Genomic DNA, 21,017 nt, shown 5'->3' on the forward strand with positions numbered 1-21,017 from the left:
CAAAATGTTCAGCAATATACCTCATGAAAACCCACCTGAAATCTATGGAGTTACTATTATCATTTTAAAATTAAATTTATGGATTATAATTTATACTTTCCAGAAAGCTTCCAAAGAACCTCACAGAAGCATGTTTATCTGTCTTAAGAAATCAGAAATTATAGGATGATCCATGCAAATCGCTGTTACTGTTACCCAAGACAGTCATGACCCAACTGCTCACTTGCAAATATACAGCTCTCGATAGTGCACCTGTATGACCTCGAACAAAAATTCTCTGGGGAAATGCCACTTGCACTAATGTTGCAACCCACCAGTGGCACTGATGTCATAAGCTAACCTAAAAAAACCCTGTAGAATATGATGCAAACACAGTTAGATCTTTCTACAGTCTTCACAGACAAATTGTGTTCAGTTTTCCGTGTTTGCTTAAGAACCTAAGCTCAACACAACTGATGCCCTTTGTGATATGGGCAAAAGTAGATTTTAATTGGGAAGTACGAATTTCTTGCCCTGCACAGGCAACTTGAATTTGTTTCCATGTTTGCTTAAAACAATTTTCAAATTAAAAAATTCCATTTAAAGGTTTCTAGTTTATGGTCACTGATTTCAAGTTAATAAGGAGCAGGATATTTGAATAAAACATAATGGAGTGCTTTGTAAAGTAAAGCTGCTAATCTGATTTAGATTGTTTCATTTCCAGCTCCTTGATTCTGTTTCCAGTCAGTAGCCTTGCTGAAGAATACATCCCCCTAAGTTCCTTGAGATATTTTTGTTGTCAGAAATTTATATTAATAGCACTGATGCATAAAGCCCACTAGCACTCTAATAACAAAACATACCCATGAAATAAAGCAGATTTAAAAACCATCAAGACAATGCATTTTTCTCATTTATTCAAATCTTCTGCAGGAAGTAAACACTGAAAGATTTAAAAAAACTTCACACTGCAGTATGTACAGTTTTGTGACATCACATGAAGAAATTAATTTCTAATAAAAAATGAGACCAGTTAGATAAATTACTGAAAACACATCACAATAAAATTGGTTGTGGTAAAATCCCAAATTCTTATGTACGGCAATGAAAAATCAATATTCCTTTGTTTTACAGCAATGGAACAGTCCTGGTACAATATTTCAATTACGTAAAATGGAATCCTGAACTTACGTGACTGATTACAGTTGTATGAGTACTTCATGTTTTAAAAGTAGTTTTGCGTTTTTTTTTCCCAGACCCTTTTGTTTTGAAGCACATTCTTTCACAAAGCTAAAATACCACAGCAGAAGTCATGTCCAGAAGTGGAATACTGTTGTGTTTTGAACTGACCTGACTTGTTAAGACATTTTTGCCAACGCACAGATGCACAGGGTCCCCCATGCACTTTTCATGCAGCAGGTTATCACAACTTTAAATAAAAGTATTTTTCTATACATTCTTCCAGACTTGCAACTGTATACATACATGCAAAAGTTTTTAAACCTATTTGATCATATTTACACTTATACATGGAATATACATAACAAAAAAAAAACAAAACAAAACAAAAAAAGATTAAAAGGTTTTTCTTTTCCTTTGCATTAGAACAATACAAAATATGTATTTTTCATTAAGGAAACCACTATTTACATCACCTTTTAAAAACCAATTTCAACATATTATAGGTGTAACAAGTCAATATATTTACATTATATATAAATATATATAATATATACTTACCAGTTTACTCCTCTGTAAGATGTTGCAGAGAACAAACCGGTAATATCATGTCACTGATGTCAATGAGAGCTGTAATACTTTCACCAACATTTAACAGGGAAAATTTAAACCATTCATCTCTTTCTTTTAAAAAGATTTGTAAATCAAAAATTTAAAAATATTACTAAGAGAAAATGGCTAAGAAAAGTGAAAGTTATGGCTGAACTCCCTTTTGATCTGACAGTGTTTATAAACTTCTCAAACTGCGCTGACAGGTTAAGTGGTATCAGCAGAGAAGCCCTCTAGCAACACAGCTTTTATTCTGCAGTTGTGTGTCACCCCCCTATCACTGCCTCACACTGTGGCAGAGGAGATGCTAAAAATCTGGTTACCTCAGTCCCTTACACTTCCCTCTGGAAACAAAAGGCATATCTGTGTGGGAATTACAAGTCAAACCCCAGACCTATCTGGTTTGAGCACTGCAGTGACATGGCAGATGAAGCAGCACAAGCCTGGAGATCCAACCTCGAGCAAGGCATCGGGCACTTAGCATCACTGCTGCTGCAACTACTCAGAGTTAAGAAAGGTTCAAGCTAATTCCGGTACAAGTCTCAAGGGGCTGCAGCTACAGCTTTAGGTGTGGCATAGACATATTCCTATCTCACTTCTTCACTGTTCCATGAGGTGGAGGCAGCTTTCCTCCAGAAGTCTCCCCCGTTTACTACTGCATTGCAACCTCCTCTCCTCCCTCCCTGCTCCTAGGATGGGGAGGTCACACAACAGCACCCAACAGTGCCGCACCTCTTGCTACTGCTCCCCTTATCTGACACAGCCCTGCTCGTCTTCACATCTACAGTCTAAAGGCCTAGCTGCAACCTCAACCTAAGATAGCAGACTTATTTTGAAGCCTCCACTCCCACAGGCTGAGGAAGCGTACTGGGCACAGCTGAAACACATATCCTAGCAGTAGGTATCTACTGAACCAAGGAGACCAGATTTGATGAGAACACAGAGCATTATGCAACAAATGACCTTGGTTTGTGGCAGCGACGGGGGGAAATCAAGGATCTTTTGGGTTGCTTGGGAAAACTTGGCAAGCCCTACCAGTTCTTCTGCTGGGGCAGCAAACCCAGCTCCCGCACCTCCCTTTTCTGATGGAAGAACTGAGGGAAGATATCCCAAGGATGACAACTGTGACTCCTTTTCACTCACCCAAGCTACAAGATAAAAAATAATGAAAAAGCCTTCAGTCCTCAGGTTTGAAGGCTGTAAATGTGGATGGAGCAGATTTTGAAAAAGAACTCTCTTCCCTAGGGGGCGGTAACACAGGTGATGCTGGAGAATTTCACATAGAAGACTGTTGCCCTTTTAGCAGCCAACTGAAGAGCATTAAGTTAGCATGCCCTTCCCTCTCAAGGGCCTCATCGTTATGCTACACACTGCTTTGAGATTGCAGTGACCACAACAGGCAAGATTCCTCTATGAACAGCATGACCTACAATTAAATTCTTGTGTATTATAGTTTAAAGATGTGTGAGAATTGTAATACCCTTTCATTAACACCACTTAAAAGAAAGCTAAATCATTAACTGGTCAAACTTAACATTTTAACTTAAATGTTTTATAAAACTTTAAAAAAATTTAAAAACTTTAAAAATTAAATGTTCCAAAGTATATATTATAACAACAGACTACCATAGAATAAATACATAGGTAAAGCACACTCCTAGACTCCAATATTACTTTTTGTTAGGGTTAGACTCTCTTCCCTACTTTTCATCTGAACCTTGCTTTGATGAAATTTTCACAGATTATTTCACCTCCATTTAAGCTGCATTTTTCTGTGGAGCCCTTCAAACAAATTATAGCCCTGTGTTTACTCCGGGGAGCATCTATTATTCTATATTGTATATATTTCCTAGCTATATACATGTTGTTTCAAGAAAAATAATCGATTAAGACTTTAAGAGATGTTTAATGGATGGAAAATGCCATCTTTTTTTTTCCTTTTTTTTTTTTTTTTTAATACTTCTGTTGGGTTGACTCATATAAAAAGAATTCAGTTCCACTGTCAATGCAAAATATACTTTATATCATTAATGACTATTCTATGAGACATCTGAATTGTCATTGGGCCACTTATAAATGCAAATATTAAAGACAAAATTTATTTCTATAATACTCTTCAGACAATGACATTTAAAGTGATATTAGATTTGCATGAAGGCTTTAAAATATAAATCTTCTTTGTACAGCCCATTAATATATTACGCTTCACCCAAATAACATAAAAATATATCTTTAAGTTGCTCTGTTATTTCTCATATAAACCAGGGGAATGTTTTATATTGGATACTGCCAAACATTTGTGTTCCCTAAAAGAAGATATCCCCAGGAGGGTTAAACAGAATTGTGGTGCATTTTCCAGCTGGCAGGCAGAAGTCCTTTTCAGTAGGGACTGCACTGGAAAGAAGGGAAACTAATCCTAGGCAGTGGGCAGAGGGTGAGAAGGGGACAACAGCTCACTCTGTCTAGGTGAGCCCAAAGGCTGGGAAAAGTGTCTCTGAAACAAAACCAGGAAGGAAGAGAGCAAAATGCCCCACCACTCATCTCTGCAAACTTGAGTGAAACAAGAAATAGCAGAGTTTTGTCATGTCATCAGCTCTCAATGGTGAAAATGGTCAACATTACAAAGAGTGCAGCTTTCATTATCTGTGCAAGCCAGCTATTAAGCTGTTTTCTGATAGCACAGGGAATTATCAATGAAATTAAAAGCTACAGAGAACATTCTTTCAGAGGAGTTAAAAGTTCAGTAAAACTTTTAAAGCATATAATTTAGAGGAACCAGATTTTGTCCTCCTCCTCCCCCGGGAGAAGTAAGGGCTCCGAATGGAGTTAACACTGACAGTGTTAACAGTGCTGCTTGGCTCTTCCCCAGTCAGCAATTCTTTTAAGGTGTCTCCGCTTTGACTGCAATTTTCAGTTATTCCCATCTCAGGCTGATATTGCCAGATGTTACAAATCACAGCACAGGTGGGGACTGATGAAAAGGGCAGAGGAGAATTTCTGAGACATGTCCCACTACCCATTACAAAACATGACAAAACTACAATTTTATCCTCAGTGCAACCTGAAATATTATTCTGATACCAAGTTTTCTGCAGAGAAAAGGCAGTGCATTAAACTGTGCATCAGCTGTTCGGAGAGTAGTAAATATTGGCAGAATATGGATTTTTTTCCCCTAGTTGTAGGAAGAGGCCAACACATTTTTTCATTAAAATCCTATTCTATATTTGAGTGGAAGCCTGATGTGCTGCTTTAGTGCGGATGGTATTCTTCGTTAAAAGAAGCAAGATGATGCTAAACAAACAATTCTGATTAGCTGTTTCACAAACTTTCCACCATTTTCCTCACAAAATCTATGTGCTAAGCTTTCTGAAATGCAGTACTCCAAGAGGCATTTTGACTTTCCCCTGTTAAGGAGGGAAATGACAGGAATGCACCAACAAAAGACTCATGTAGTATTTGCACAATATATGAAAATCTGCCTTTTATATAAAAACCTAGAAAAAAAAAAAAAAAAGCAAACAATCGTAACGAGGAACTCTTAACTATAGCTAAGGATTTGAGGAAGGCTTTTGTCAAAAGCAGGGCAAAGAAGAAAAATAGATTTTACACTGCTATTCTGGCAGGACCACAAACAAGGTTTAAAAATAAAATAAAATTTGGAAGCACTAAAAATTACATTTCAGTGCAGTTCAGTTATTAACACTGGCACAGGTTTTCCCTGTGTGACGAGCTAATACCTTGGACGGACTGCTCCATTTCTTTAAAGTTATTCTTAAAATTTCACAAAACTTATTAAACATTCAAAAAAAAGGTACACTGTCTCTATGCTCAGGCTTCCAAAAATAAGGATTATTTTACAGGAAAGGGAGGAAACGCAGCATTACCACCACCTAGGCTGTACGCTTACACTTTATCTTATACCAAAGACTTGCAGATCCAAATAAGACTCTGATCAAAGAGTACTCATAACTTATTTTGATGCATACAGAGATGTCTTGTACAAATTACAACCTAACTTCCTTGTGACGATCTATTGTAAAGCAAATTTTATCTACATGTATTTTAAATAACATCACCAGAAAAATAAAAAGTTTATCAAATGAAAATATGTTTCAATTAGGCCATGCGTTTCTAAAATCATGCTCAATTTGTACAGTAGTCAAGTTCGTATTCATTTTTATTTTTTTCTTTTTTTTTTTTTTTTTTTTTTTAACAAAGATTCAAAACCACTGATTGTAAACTCATCGATGAGACTGTAGTTTATTCTGGCTCTTTTTTGATTGTTAGCACTTTTTCCAGAAGTCCATGCACTTCACCATTCACTCCATGTTGATGAGAGGTCTTATTCCCCATATGGCTGTTGTAAGGGCTTCTTAAGTTATTAAAAGGAGTTTCAAGCTCTGCATCAGATGTTAACTCCTCTTTGATTGTAACATGAGTTGAACTACCAGTAAATGAAGATTCATTCCAAATTTCTTTGTCCTGTGCTTCTTGGCTGCTAATGGAGTTGCCGCCTTTCTGTAACATGTAGTACAATATCGGATTGGTTTTGGTCAGTCTTGGAGAGTCTTTTTCATAATCATTCTTGTCCATACCTGTGATAACCCATCTGATGGGACCTTTCTCACTGGGCACAGGACACACACTAAACTGGTCAGATTCAAGCCTAGATACTGTACTCCCCAAATGTTCAGGAAAGGGGGAACTGGCAGGACTTTTTACCACTACTGGATAGTGAAATGTTCTGTGATCTACACAATTGCTCTGTTGCACAGGACTTCCCATTAATGTGTTTACTGAAGAAATGCTGAATTCGGGTTTAATTGTTGCATTGCTTTTATTTCCTCTTTTCTTGCCTTCCATTAGTAAGTTATTCCTATGCTGTGACAGATCTCTCTCACAGTTTTCTGAGAGAAGCAGCTGTTTCAACACATTAAAGCCTTTACTATCTCTAGACCAACTCCTGTTTTCACTTTCATTATTTGAACCATGACTTACAGCATATTTAAATTCAGAATCACTTCTGCTGAATTTCAGTTCTTGCTGGTTTAGCAAAGGTCCATACAGTGCCTCTGTAGGAGAAACATGATTGTTTGCAGCATCAGACACATTAGTTTTCATCTTTTTTAATGGACTTTCCAAAGGCTCAGCATGAAGCTTCCTCTTCTTCGGTACTGTGCAAAGACTCTTTGATTCCAGGTGTGTTAGCTCATTGTTTCGGTGACTTCTGTCCAGCTCATCTGCAGGGTAACTATCCTGATTTTGTCTCAGCAATCTACTTAGCAGACCATTTTTGGAAAAAGAAAAATCTTGAGGTGAAAGAGGCTCAGGTTTCATCTCCTCAGATGCTGGAGAAGCAGCTGTGTTTCTCTGCAGTGAATGAATAAATCCTTGAAATTTGTTACCCTTGCACTCTCTTATTTGTTGTGCATTTGAATTATAAGGAACATCTGATTCTTCAGATGGTTCAGTTTTTATTTTCACTGTCAATATTTGCTCATTCAAAGCCTTATCTGTCTGTTCCTGAGAACCTTCATCTCTTAAAAGCACCCTCTCTTTCTTTTCACTTTTACCTTTATTGGGAGTTCCCAGAAGCAGCTGAAGGACAGTGCGCCTTTCAAGGAGATTTTCTATTTCCGAACCTGGAAGTCCTTGTTCAGTGGGTACAGACTGACAACTGAATATTTTGTTATTTTCTTCATGCGTACTCAATTTATTTGTAAGCAGAGGGCTGTTCAATCTATCAATCAAGCCTACAGGTTTATCTGTGTTCCCTGCTAACAGATGTTTGCTAGGTCTTTGTTCTTCACTTGACATGGAAGTCTGCATACCGCACTGAGCAAGATTCTGCAACAGCTTGCTGGCACTGAAAGCTGAAGAGTTTTGTGGACTATCATTTCTGCTCAGCTTGGCTCCTTGAATTTCTTTGCTTTTAGAAAGGTCTATCAAATGTTTAGATGCAGGATTCACCAGCCTGTCTGGCTGGATGCTGCAGGCATATGGTGGTGAGTTACGCTTGATGGCTAACGACTGGTGAGAGAGATTTATAGGAGAGTCTGCTTTTGTAGAAGCAAGCAAAGGTGGAGTGCTTAGTGGAGTCATTCTATTTGCACTGGGACTGTCAGTAACAGGAGTCCTTTTACCAGTCTGTACAGTGAATTTTGCCACATCAGCTGCACTGTGTGGTCCCTGAGGCTCATTACCTTTGTCAACCTTTTCTTCACTCTTATGCCCAAGTAACAACTGAAGTAGTGTTACTTTTTGATGGGGATTCAGCTTAGATGCCTTTGGAGTGTCTTTGTCTTCCTTGTTCTCTGGACAGGAAACTTTTGGGTCCCAGCTATGAAGCAAAGACTGAGTCAAGTTATCCAATGATGCAGGCGGACCTGCATCTGGTTTATCTGTCCTCTGTTTAAAGGATAAGTCTATGGGAAGACAGTTAGAATGGGAGCTTTCGTCATCACTGCTGTCATCGGTAAAGCTAGGATTATTATCTGAATACTCATCGATAGTTGTCGGTGTGCTGCTCTCTTCATGCACTTTTAATTGTTTGGTAGTATTCTGGCTTTTCAGAAGATGTAAGAGCAAACTGTTGCTGGGAGAGGTTTTCACATTACTTCTCCTTTCCAAAGTACTTTTGAATCCCACATTTTTGGGAGGCGAATGCGTGATTCCTACTGAACTCTGAAATGGTGCCATATTGCTTTTGCTTGATACCGTTTTGTTTGATGATCCTGTTTGACCATTGAGATGGCTTGTCATTCCTTTTGCTAAATTGTATTGGCCAATATCTTTCTGAGCACTTTCTTGTAATCTGGCCATAGCTGCAAGTCTCTCACTTGCTATTTGATTTGCATTTTGTGCTTTTAAAGCATGTTCCCTGGAGTACTGCTGCAAGTGAGCTTCACTTGAAAGGAGTAAAGCTAGCTGGCTGCATGCTACACTGGGCTTTGGTGAAGCAGCAGGACTGGATCGTTTCTCTACCATACTTGCAACAGCTTGTAATCTTGCAGCACAGGACAGTGGCTCATTTATCACTTTAGGTCCACTCTGCACTGCATGAGGAGATTCTATAAACCTCTCATTGGGCAGGTTCTTTGTTATATCAGGCAGGCTGTTGTCCAACTTCTGATCCTTTGCTTTGCTCTTCTTCAAAAGGGTCTTCAGGTGACTGGATGCAACACCATAGCACCTTAAATCCTTCTCCACCTGTAAAGAATCATGGCTAAGGGAATATCCTTGCTCCTTAAGGCTCTGCCTAATCTGCTGTGACAGAGCAACACTCTGCAGTCTAGAGCTGAATGACTGAAGCAAAGAGGCAAGTAATGTGCTATCTTGTTTGCCTTTAGGCACATTTTCAACCATGCCAGCTAGCAACGCTTCCTTTTTTCCATCTAAATCCACAATGGAATCAGACAACCGCCTTCTCTTTGCTGCATTCCAGTCTTCAGAAGACTGCAACAGTCTTGCTTTTTTGAGGTGCAGCATGCCAGATCCCTGATACGTATTTGTGTTAAGAACTGGACCATTACTTTGACAGTTGGGAAGTATATTTCCAGAAATCTTAAAGTTTTGATCCTCTCCACTATGCCCAGTAGACTTTTTGTCAACTGCAGTACCTGAGCCTCCTGCTGCTTGATGCATTAGTAATCCCTCTAGGTAAGTTAGAACAACAGAATCCTGGTGCATCTCAGAGCCAAGCTCTTCTCCATGAGTCATGTTCAACAAAAGTATCCAAAAGGGCTCTGTTTCTATTCACTTCAAAGACTAGTTTGCTGCAGCTGAATTGAGATGCAGAGTTAATAAATAATAGGTAGATGTCTATAGCATTTTCTCACAAACTCTTAGAAACAATAAAGTCACATTCCAAGTAGGCTTCTTCCAGTGTATACTGTTTGATAAGCCAGATTTCCAATCATGTCACTGTGTTGATATATTGAATATTTATGAAAGATGTCTAGGAAGAGTATTTAGAACACGCTTCTAAGGTAATGAAGTTCCATTAAGTATTTGCCTTCTTCACCCTTCTCCATGAATCCAGTTTGTTTTTCATCTTTTTCCATCTCCATCAAGCACATAGAATTCCTAAGTGAAACAAAGACAAAAAACAGTGGTCAAGAAAAAAGAATTAGGGTAAGATCTAAATAAATTGCATCAGATTTTTTTTTAACATACCATTTTAGAAAGATACAGGATATTTCAGTGATAACCACATGCTGGAATACATTAATAATTGAGTAAAGCAGAGAGTCCATGCCATCTAATCTGAAGAACTTTATCTACTTTAAACTCAAATTCTACATAAAGTTTTCTGTCTCAATCATTTTCACTATTATAAGCATAGCTACCATGCTCATTGAATTTCTCTACCCTACAGTTCAAAACAGGGAATGGCAACCATGGAAATAAAATCTAAATATTGCTTAGAAAAAAATACAAAATTTTATTTCACAGTTGCGTTGATCTTTCTTCTTTCTATGTAAATACACAGGTATGAACACAATTGCTGTAGAAGAGAATTAATGGGAAAAGGCATGCCTGAAGGCAGCGTTTAGGTTCATGTTGAATCTGTTTCAAATACTTGTTTTCAAAATAAGTAGCAACATGTATGACCACACTTCTGTTTAGCAGGTAGATGATACTGCCAGAATTAAAAACCAAATTGCCGCTGCTGCCCAGGATTATCTAGTAATGCAAAACTTGGCATGATAGTACAGCATGGAGGAAATCTTTATTATTTAAAACTGTTATTATTAGAAGATAAAGGCAATAGAAATGGAGAAAATGATGCTTCTTGGTAGATCTTTGTTGGAAGATATTTATTTTTACATCATTTCCATGTATTAAATGTAAAATGGTGAAAAAACAGGCCTTCCTTGAAGACTATTATTTTCAAAGCAATTCTTGTAGAACATCTCTACAAAATACTTCCTTGAATAAGACATTATGCTATAAAAAGCTGTTTTGAAAAACAAAACAATGGCTTTTATGTTAGACACATCTCTTTAGGATTTAAGTTATATTACTATTACACCAGTCAACGATAGCATGAACAGTTCAACACAGTTCAATATTGAAATCATTATAGCACACATGCCTACTCCTCCTCTTTCTAAATTGGTATAAATATTCAATATGTGAACAGCTTAGTGTCTTTCAATGTATCTAGTTCTGCAATTCTCTTTCACAAACTAAAAGCACGTTTAAACTTGTAAATACAAGTTTCCAAACGGACATACACAGGTGAAACCCATGCATCTTTAAAGGAAGTAAATGAATGTTTTATGATTGATTTCTTGGAGGATTTTTTTTTTTTTAATTCAAAAGCTAGAGACAACTAGAAGTCAGAAAAATATCAGATATGAAAAAAGTAAAGAATCAGAACAGCTACACAGCCATAATATTAGTTCATAAGTTCATATACCCCTCTGTACAAATACATAGCTACATTCTTATTACATTTTAAGTGGTTTAGAGAAAAATTAAGAACTCTCTGAAAAAAAAAAAAAGACAAAACAAAATCACAGAATTAAAACACCAGCAATTCATTGTAGTGTAGATACGTATACCTCATGTACCTAAATATCAAATTAAAAGTTGGTAGCTATTACTAAGGTCTCAACGTTTCTCTCAGAAATACAAGTGTACATTGACCAGCACTTACATAATTACCTGCAGAAGACACTGTGTTTGTTCAAATATAACTCAAACTTGGATTTGTCTAATTAGAAATTACATATCATCTCACTGTTCCTTCAAAAACCCGTACGTCTCTGGGTGGACTTTACAAAGTTTCAATCTAAAGTGGTTTAAATAACAAAAAAATCAAATCCTTGAACAGAAAGTCCAACAAATACATTATGCTTCTGATGTATATACATCAGGTATCCAGCAAGTGTAACGTCAATAAAATTAAGATTCTTTCCTCAAATATTTGGGAATGCACTGTATCTAGAAAATAAAGTTTTTGAGCTTCCGAAAATAAATTGTTTATCTGCAGCTACATTTTTGCATTTAAAAATGGAATTAAGTTCACAGCATGCTGTTTGTATAAAGGAGCAAATAGCACTGATACCTTGTATTTTGTGTTTAAGAAAATAAAATTGCATATCTTTCACCGTGTTGTGCCTTGCAGGCTACCTTTAAGTCAAAGTCACAACTAAATGCACCATTAAGACATTATTATTTGCAGCTCTGGGTAATTAAAAAAATAAAATTAAAAAAAAAAAAAAAAAAAGACAAAGCATTTATGCAAATCCCTCAGGTTCTCAAAAAGACTACTGCAGATGACACAGAGCCAGTACAGGCTCTAAGGATGTACTCTAAGTAGCATTTTGCCACTTTTATGCTTTTTGTTTGTTTGTTTGCTTGGAATTCCTAAAGGCCCAGGAAATATTCATAATTTTACAGAAGACTGATGCAAGGGAGTCTTCATTAAACAGAATAAAATCTGAAAAGCATGTTAACATAAGGAATAGGACATCACCAAACACTTTAAAGAATCTGTTCTGATCTAGTGCTGCAACAGCTATAACAGCATTATAAAACACTGCAAAGCCTAACGTGCAACACACAAATGTGATGAAGTCACCTGTCAAGAATCAGAAATTACATTTCAATGAAAACCATCTCTAAACTTACACTTTATTTGTGATGGGAAGCCTGATAGTAAATTTCAGGGTTTGAAAGCAATCTCACAACTATGCATTTCTAGTAAGTTTTGAACGTAGTATGCTTTTCATTCTCTATCTGATCTAAAGCGTAGTCAAGTGGAAACAGAACCAGCTCTGGAAATTAATGTTTAGCTGGACACAAAGGCAATCATTCAGCAACCCTTTTAAAACATATAGACTAAACCAAGGAATTCCCTGGACCCACTGAAACGTGCTATTAAATATTATTCCAGAAACTACCTGAAATGAAGAGGGGGGAGAGAGAGGGGAGGAATGGGGTGGAGAGAAGTGGAAAGCCCTACAGAAATACATCTAATTTCTCAGTAAGGACTTATTGCAATGAACCTCTAAAATTAGCATCTAATAACTATGAATCTCTAGACCTAAAAATTGCATGTAACTATTGAGAAAGAATTGAGGAACTATAAATTTGATATACTTTCTTCACCATGCAACTACTGTATATGAACTATTTTTGTTGTTGTTGTTGTTGTTCCAACCCTTCACAGATTCTCGTATCCTACAAATAAATAAAATGCTTGTTTTCTGAGGCTATTTTCAGAATCTACATGAACACAAACCGATCACAGCTCATTAAGTCATGTTTACCTAGACAGAACTAAAGCAGCAGCATGATTCACAGCACAAAAGCTGTAACGTGGGGAGACACTCCCAAAGTGGAGCATACCATGGGAAATCAGTCCTACATCTTTTTAAAAAATGCCTAGGAAGAAACTGTGAGAAAAGTAGGAAAATAAGAGAATATTAAAACATACACTGAACTATAGAAACCATGGCTGTCCAGAATATTAATTATAATTTTGCTGTTGTTGGAGCTCTTCTATGTTTGCAAACTACAGATACACTTATCAGTTGCAAAGATTACAATGGAACGATAACAATAAACTCTAAGTTGCTTTAGTTACTATAAAGTATTAGTACTTCAAAAGATAATTAAAATTGAGAACACATCTTCCAGGTTAAAACCACAACATCTGAGCCAACAGCATTTTCCCTTGTGTGTACACACAACACACTTTTTCATTCATTTATTTTTAAAATTGATGAATGCCTCATCTATAAAAACTAAACAGAGGCACTAAAGCTGTACTTTCACAGTTAACCAATAGACAATCAGTTGCTGTCATTTAAGAAATTAAAATCGGTTTACAACATAAAGTAGCCAAATTGCATCCTTAAGTCATTTTTCTGATATTACTGACTAGCATTTCCAGATAAATCTCTGTACTTTAGCCCCCTAAACTTCACAAATTAACAATGCTAGACTGGTATTATTCAGGCAGGAGAGCTGCATATTCTAACAGAGATAACTCATAAAACTCTATACTGTAGAGGTATTTTCTGTAGTCTTAATTCAAGATATAACGGAAAAAATCTTACAGTAACTATTAAATATTTACTACATCTAGTAAATTGACAATAGCTAGCAGATCTCCCACACGAACACTCATTAAAATATTATCTAAACTTACGCACATTGTTAAAATGATCAATACAGAGTTTGAGATGTGTATATACACACAGATGAAATGCTTTTATTAATTGCATTCCAGAGTCCTTTAATGGTGATTAAATTCATGTGTTAATTTTATTTTCCAATTTTAAGTTGAGCTGAAATCAAAACATGAATTTGTATAGCTGAAATCAAACTGGTATGTGAAACTAAAATCTTTAATTATTTAATGAATTCAGCATCTTAATGGTTAGAAGAGAAAGTCTCTCACTAGAGCTCACTGCCTGCCAATTCTCATCTTCCCAAATGTAGTGGATACAGCTCACCACATCAAGCAATGGTTTAGAAAGTTATTTTAATCGTTACAGAGTTGAGGAATACAGTACAGTGATTGCAGTGGCAGCTTGGGATCGTGGGGTCCAATTACTTGCTGTACTGCAGGCAGGGTCTTTGACTTCTGGTTTTACTTTTCTGTATTGTATTTTCACAGATTTGTTATAAGTTAGACCACACAATTTACTGGTCTATTGAAATTATTTTATTAATCAAGTAAGCAGACACAAGCAAAACAGCGTTGGGCGGCTGGGGAGTCTCTGCTCCACCACGGCACGCAACTTCCCCTTTCCAGTGTTGCTGTTTTACAGCATTGAAGTTCCGGCTTGTCGAGACCTGTCGACATCACACATTGCTTGCACCTCCCAATGACTCTTCTGATGTAAAACAGTTAATATTTGCCTCATTATCACTTTATTCAGCATTTCTCTCCCATCAGGGAGTATCGATTTTCCTTAAAATGATCCACATATTTGTAACATTAATACCTCCTTGGGAGTTTGTAATTGCTCCAAAATCTTTCAAATTTACCCAAATAGATAGGTGGCCCTGTAAACCCCTGAGGTAAAATTGTCCACCTATATTGTTGCTTCCGCCCCCATTTCAGGGTCTTTCCAGTCAGAGGTGAATATCCATGTATGTTTGCTCTCGGGGCCAGAGAGCACTCCATTAATAACACTGTTATTCCAGTCTAACAATTTACTATTTGAATGCCCAATTTAATCATCAAATCCCTTCCCAACAAGTTAGTATCCACCTTGGATACATACAATAATTGCCCAGTGATCATTTCATCCCCTGGTCTCAGCTTAGTATTCCCCAAAAGTGGCACTGTTATCCCAGTACCTTCTACCCCCATCACATTTATGGTTTCATTAGTTAATTTAATCCCTGATGCTTTACAAGTCAGTAATGACTTAACTGCCCCAGTGTATTGGGTTTGACGGCAAGGTTCGGGGGGTGTGAGGGGTGTGGGAGTGGGAAACTGCAGTGGCAGCCCCCGTGAGAAAAACCCAGAAACCTCCCCGTGGTAGATAAGGGGCAATTTCATCTGGCCCCAAAGGGGCCCACTGCTGCCCAGAGCCAAGCCATGAGCAATACAGTCCGTGCCTCTGTGAGAGCACATCCACGAAAACAAACAAAGAAACAAACAAAAGCCTGCTGCTCAACAGCAGTTGGGAGAGCGAGAAACCCCCCCGCAGACACCAAAGTCAGAGCAGAAGGAGGGGGAGGAGGCGCTCCAGGCGCTGCAGCCGAAGCCCCCCTGCGGCCGCTGGAGAGGCCCCTGGTGGAGCAGGCTGTTCCCCCCTCCCCGATGCTTGGGAAACTGACCAAACACCACAGCAAATATGCAAACATACCAAAACTTCTAGACTGTTACTTAGATAATGCCTACATCACCTTTCCCTGCTCATTCAATTTCAAACAGCTGTTAAATACTACATGCCACACCTTTAACACCTTCAGCAACCCTTTTAACACTTCCTTTATCTTTCTCCAGCCTGTACTTTTCTAATACCAGCACCAAAGGCTCAGTCAGAGTCCAACTTAATTCCATACCTTTTCCCTCCAAGATACTGAAACAACATATCAATATACCATATTTCATCCCATTTTCCTTCTTTCCACAAAAACAACATTGACTGTAATATGGTATTATAATTAATAGTTCCATTTAGGGGCCACTCCGCTCCATCCTCTAGTTTATAAAGTGGCCACCATTGATTACAATATTTGATAAGAGTTCTTTACTTTTTGTACCCTCTCACCCCACCATATCCCTCCAATGTGTTAGTATACATCCTAGAGGGCTTTTCCTCGGGATTTCTTTGCTTTGAACTTTCCTATTGTAATCTACAGTGGTTAATATTCCACTGTTTTCCTAGAAGCTCTTTACTAGTCAATCCCAATCCCTCCAAAATCCACAATATATAGATACACAAGTAAAATCAGACCACTGTAAATTAACTGCCTGTAGACAATTATACTGAGGACATTTAAACCTGATGAGCCGATAATATGCCTGGGCAAATTTTGTTCCCTTAGATATACACCTCAATGGCAGTTCTTATATTTACATATTAACATATGTATAAAAGAATACTTTAACAAAAATGCCCGGGCTTTTATATATACAATATACAATGTACAGTTATTATTCCAGTTAGAATTATTCCTCAGCAGCTGCAAACATTATGCCAGCTGCCATTAAAGCTCACTTACCATCCTCCTGTCCTTTTCTAAAAATCTCGGACATCCCCGGAGTTAATGGGGATGGCCACATATTCCATTCCTGGCTGGGGTCCCCCCATCGCTATTTCTTGTAGGGGATATAATCCCTCCCTTAAAGCAGATTTCTGATTTCTTGCCCTGCTTCTGGTTACCGGCCCCTGTGTTTCATGATACGATTCCAGTTCTCCTGGGTTAGCTAATTCGTGGAGTCCATTAAGGACAGGAGCCATTGATGCGGGCGGTGGAATATAGGGCGGGGGCGGTGTCGGGACTTCCAAGTCCTTTCTCTTTTTATCCTGCCCTCCTTTTTCTTTTAGAGGATATAGATGCATCCTCGTATCTGAATTTATCCAGAGGTGCGCATACTCACTTTCTTCCAGACAAAAGGGTTCCTTTGAGTTTACATAAATATTTAGGCCTGATAAACCCAATCTTCAAAAGACGCAAATACAGGCCAGTAAAGGTGGTCTCCTCGAATCTGTTTACCACCCCAAACTTCAACACAATAATGTATCATTTTTACTTTATTCCTTCCCCGCCTAAAAGGGGAATCCTGCCAATTTTTAATCATTAATCCCGGGGTAACCTAACATCAGACGTTACCCCACCCATGGGACCAGAAAGCTTACTCTTCTTCTGTCCCATCTTCCGGAACACCTTCACACACACACGTGCATGGATCGCTTCCCCCTTTTCGTGGCCCAGTCCCTCGTGGGATGTGGGAACCGCACTACCGAGGGGTCCACACTCGCTTCGTCCGCAATTGGACGTCTCGTTTGTTGTGTTCGGGATACCCAACCCCAACCGAACGGATCACCGGCCTATACTTACCCACCCCGTGGGTCTTCGTTCGGGCTTCGTGCACAAAGGTTGCCTGGGGTTTACCAGTTTCATTTGCTTGTGTCTAATTTTGGGTTCGTCGGTGAAGGATTTGAATGAAAGTAGTCCTACCGAAGGCCGCTGAAATCAGTGGGGCGCCCCCTCCAAAGCTCTTTCAATCAGATTGCCTTCATCCGAGTCACAGCACCAAATTGTTATAAGTTAGACCACACAATTTACTGGTCTATTGAAATTATTTTATTAATCAAGTAAGCAGACACAAGCAAAACAGCGTTGGGCGGCTGGGGAGTCTCCGCTCCACCACAGCACGCAACTTCCCCTTTCCAGTGTCGCTGTTTTACAGCATTGAAGTTCCGGCTTGTCGAGACCTGTCGAGACCTGTCGACTTGTCGAGACTTGTCGATTTGTCGACTTGTCGAGACCTGTCCTGAGACTGCGCAGTCTGTTGTTGGGGGTCGTTATTCTTCCTCTGGTGATCACGCATTGTGCTTGTGTTCAGGTGGGGGCAAAACAGGATGTCTCGCAGTGGGTGGGTGGTATCTTACAAAATCTTTGTTTTAACAAGGATGTTCACCCAACCCCCCTTCCCCATTTGTCCCCATGTTACAATGCCATGAGTTGTGAAACCTTATCTCCTCAGTAGATTCTTTAAATTCTCAAGGACAATGAACAAACCCCTACTAATTTATCACAGATTGATTAATAATAGATGCAAACTTCAGAAAAATAATTGAGAATAAATATATTAAAGGCTGTGGGTTTCTCCACAGCTTCAATAATAGTTGTAAGAAAGCACCTTTTACATAGGATTTTTGATGGTTCCTGATCTTTATAAACTGTCAGCAGTGAGATGCTGCAGAGCACAATGAAGTTACGGTCTACAGAAAGATTCCTAGATGCACTAGAAATGGAAATTGCAAGAAAATCATTCAGTGAACTAAACGTGAGCATGGAAAGTGAGAGTGGCTGTCCCAGAATTATTTGGAATTGAGCTCAATTTGTCTTTGACTTTAGCAGGCAGGAAGGATGTATTCAGAGTGGTGGTATAAGCACTTCAGTTGACTTTTTGCTAAGGTTATAAGCAGTGAAAGAGGCCTGATTCAACAACCCACTGTACCAAAACCACAGAGCTGCACTAGCGTGCAGGTACTTCAACAGTACTTAAGCATGTGCTTTAAGAGAATCAAGTATTTAAGTGTTTTGCTAAATCCCCGCTTTATCTCAGAAATCTATTGAGATGAATGGAGCAGCTGAGACCTCTTCACAGGTTTGATTCAGGCTGTCAAGACATTTTGAAGGTTCCATTTGAAAATTTATTTTTTTTTATTTTTTATTTTTTAAAGGAGAAAAAAGCAAATGTAATCAGATTACTGAGAAAAAATCAGTAACAGGTGACTTCTTCCACAATTGCACACTAGAAAGCTTGGGAATCAACAAGCCTTCTTCACTACAAATTTGTAAAAATGCAACTTGTTCCCTGTGATCGTAGGATACCACTGTGAAAGCAAAAACAGGCTTCCTCCCAACAACCTGGCATGTTGTTCATGCCTACTGACTCCAAAAGACATTTTAAACATGGAAAGGATAGCCAACCACTTTTAAAAGGCCCTGTCAGGAGAGGGCAGGCTGGGGATCATGTTGCAGCAGGAGGAGGTGCTGCCAGGCTTTCCCCAGGGGCTCCCCAGGCCCTGCAGAAGCAGCTGAGCCCCTGTGCACCCGGGGCTCTTCCCTTGGTGCTACCTAGCAGTCCTGCTGCATGCCGGATCACCGCCTGCTCTTCAAAATAGCCCTTTGGGTTGTGGCGGGGTTAGCAACAGCAGTAATTTCAGGGCTCCAAAGTATTCACAAGCATATGAGGCAGGAAAGCCTTTTCCCTGCTGCTTTGTTAGGCTGTGTACTGCCAAACACAAGCGGGGCCTTGGTTTCTCTTGTTCAGAGCGTTAGGCAGGAGAAGGGGGGTTGAGTTGAAGGGAAGAATGCCAAACCAGCCCCATCACGACCTTCTGACAGTTTCAGCTGCTTAAACAGCTTTTTAAAAATTCTGCAGAGAACTGGTCCCATAACAGTTGACTCGATAGCTTGAAGAGATGCAAAGAGATAGCATTTTATTAAAGCACACAAAACACTGAGAAGTCTTAAGTCACGTAAAACTGGTGTTAAACACGGAACCAACACCACAGCAGACACAAGAAATGTTTATTTTCCTAGGGGAATAAGATATGACAGGCCATTGGACCGAAAAATAACCCAATTGTTCTGGCAAGTATGGACTAGTTAGGTTTACTTGGGCTTTTGTTTTAAAGCCTTCTGCGGTATAAATGCTAATGAGTGTAGCTGTTAACTGTGGCCCCAGTCACACAAGGAAGGAGCAGCTGTTCATGCATCGTCCCTGTGGGGTGTGAAGCGGGGGATCCAGACATCTAATCTCAGCGTCACTCCGTTCTCAGACTTCACATGGGCTTCTCCACAGTCCGGGAATCTGTGACTCACCCAGACCATGCCATACCACCGCACGGAATTGTGGAGCTTTGGGATGATACATAATATGTCAAGAGGGAATATAATATTTCCACTGTCTGTTTAAATGAGGTGAGGAAATGTCAGAGAGATTTTCATGTTTATGCAGATAGCCTTTCAGGGAAGCAGCAGGGCAGATAGGGGACATCTACGCATATGGGAGGAGAGAAGCAGGATCTGGAACACCTCAAACTCTGAGGCAAAGTATTTTTACATGAAAGACCATAGGCCTGAGCTGTGCTGGCTAACCTGTGACTTTTACAGACCCTGGGGAAGTGCTCTTTGGAAAGGAACCTTATTTGACTTGGAGGTGTGCCTCTCCAGGAGAGGGGTCAGTAAGAGCATAAATGACAGCCATCTGAGAACAGTGGCTGTCAGAGAGAAAGATATGCCCGTTCTGCAGCCCGATGTGTACAGAAGACAGCCAAGATAGCTTGGGTGCCAGAGTACGTCTAGCCTGGCAGCAAGGAAGCCCACAGAGGTTAGCCTGGGAAGCAGGGTATAGAATCATAGAATCATTTAGGTTGGAAAAGGCCTCTAAGATCCTCAAGTTGAACCATTAACCAATGCTGCCAAGTCTACCACTAAACCATGTCCCTAAAGCACCACATCCACACATCTTTTGAGTACCTCTAGGGACAGTGACTCAGCTGCTTCCCTGGGCAGCCTGCTCCAACGCATCACTACTAACACAGTGCTGGTTCCAGCATTCAACCTCTCCCAGCAAAATCCTCCACACAGTGTGCAGGCAGTCTTAAAACCATAGCGCATGTCAGCCTACCTTAAACTAGTATTTTTTAATCTAGTAAGTAGAAGCATTGAACTTCACAGAAACATCATGCTTATGTATCGGAAGACCCCACCTTATTCACTCAACTTTCATTTTACACTTGTAACTGAGTATTTCATGGAAATTTCAGTCAATTCCTCAGCACAGACTCGTGCACAAGAATTTCTTCTCACAAATACTACTGGAGGAACAGTTCTTTTTGCAACACTTACAGAACTAAAGAGTGTCTTCAAGTTAATTTCTTGATCAGGATCTGCTGTCATTTAGATATGAACTCAGAAACATGCTCTTTGCCAGTTCTACTATGAAGGTGAACAGATGTTCAGTCTACAGATACCACCTGTGAAGGAACTGAGTATTTGACATCTAAAACTGTTTCATGAAACACTGC

At 39.1% G+C, this 21,017-nt stretch overlaps 1 protein-coding gene across 24 annotated transcripts in view; it reads right to left on the reverse strand.

The window, feature by feature from the left end:
• NRIP1 (nuclear receptor interacting protein 1) overlaps positions 1-21,017 on the reverse strand; it is a 226,722-nt gene that overhangs the window by 77,823 nt on the left and 127,882 nt on the right. For 20 of the 24 annotated variants that reach the window (XM_021279064.4, XM_021279062.4, XM_005030282.6 and 17 more), the window contains one exon: positions 875-9,852. The exons of 3 other annotated variants lie outside the window; for them this stretch is intronic. In XM_021279064.4, coding sequence (XP_021134739.2) covers positions 6,028-9,486 — 3,459 coding nt within the window. In that variant the 5' untranslated portion in view covers positions 9,487-9,852 and the 3' untranslated portion in view covers positions 875-6,027. Of the gene's footprint in view, positions 1-874; positions 9,853-17,310; positions 17,621-21,017 lie in introns of those variants that run through there. One more of the 24 variants, XM_027449300.3, reaches the window with a different exon arrangement.

This window comes from Anas platyrhynchos, chromosome 1 (genome assembly GCF_047663525.1).
Source record: "Anas platyrhynchos isolate ZD024472 breed Pekin duck chromosome 1, IASCAAS_PekinDuck_T2T, whole genome shotgun sequence".
NCBI classification, from domain to species: Eukaryota; Metazoa; Chordata; class Aves; order Anseriformes; family Anatidae; genus Anas; species Anas platyrhynchos.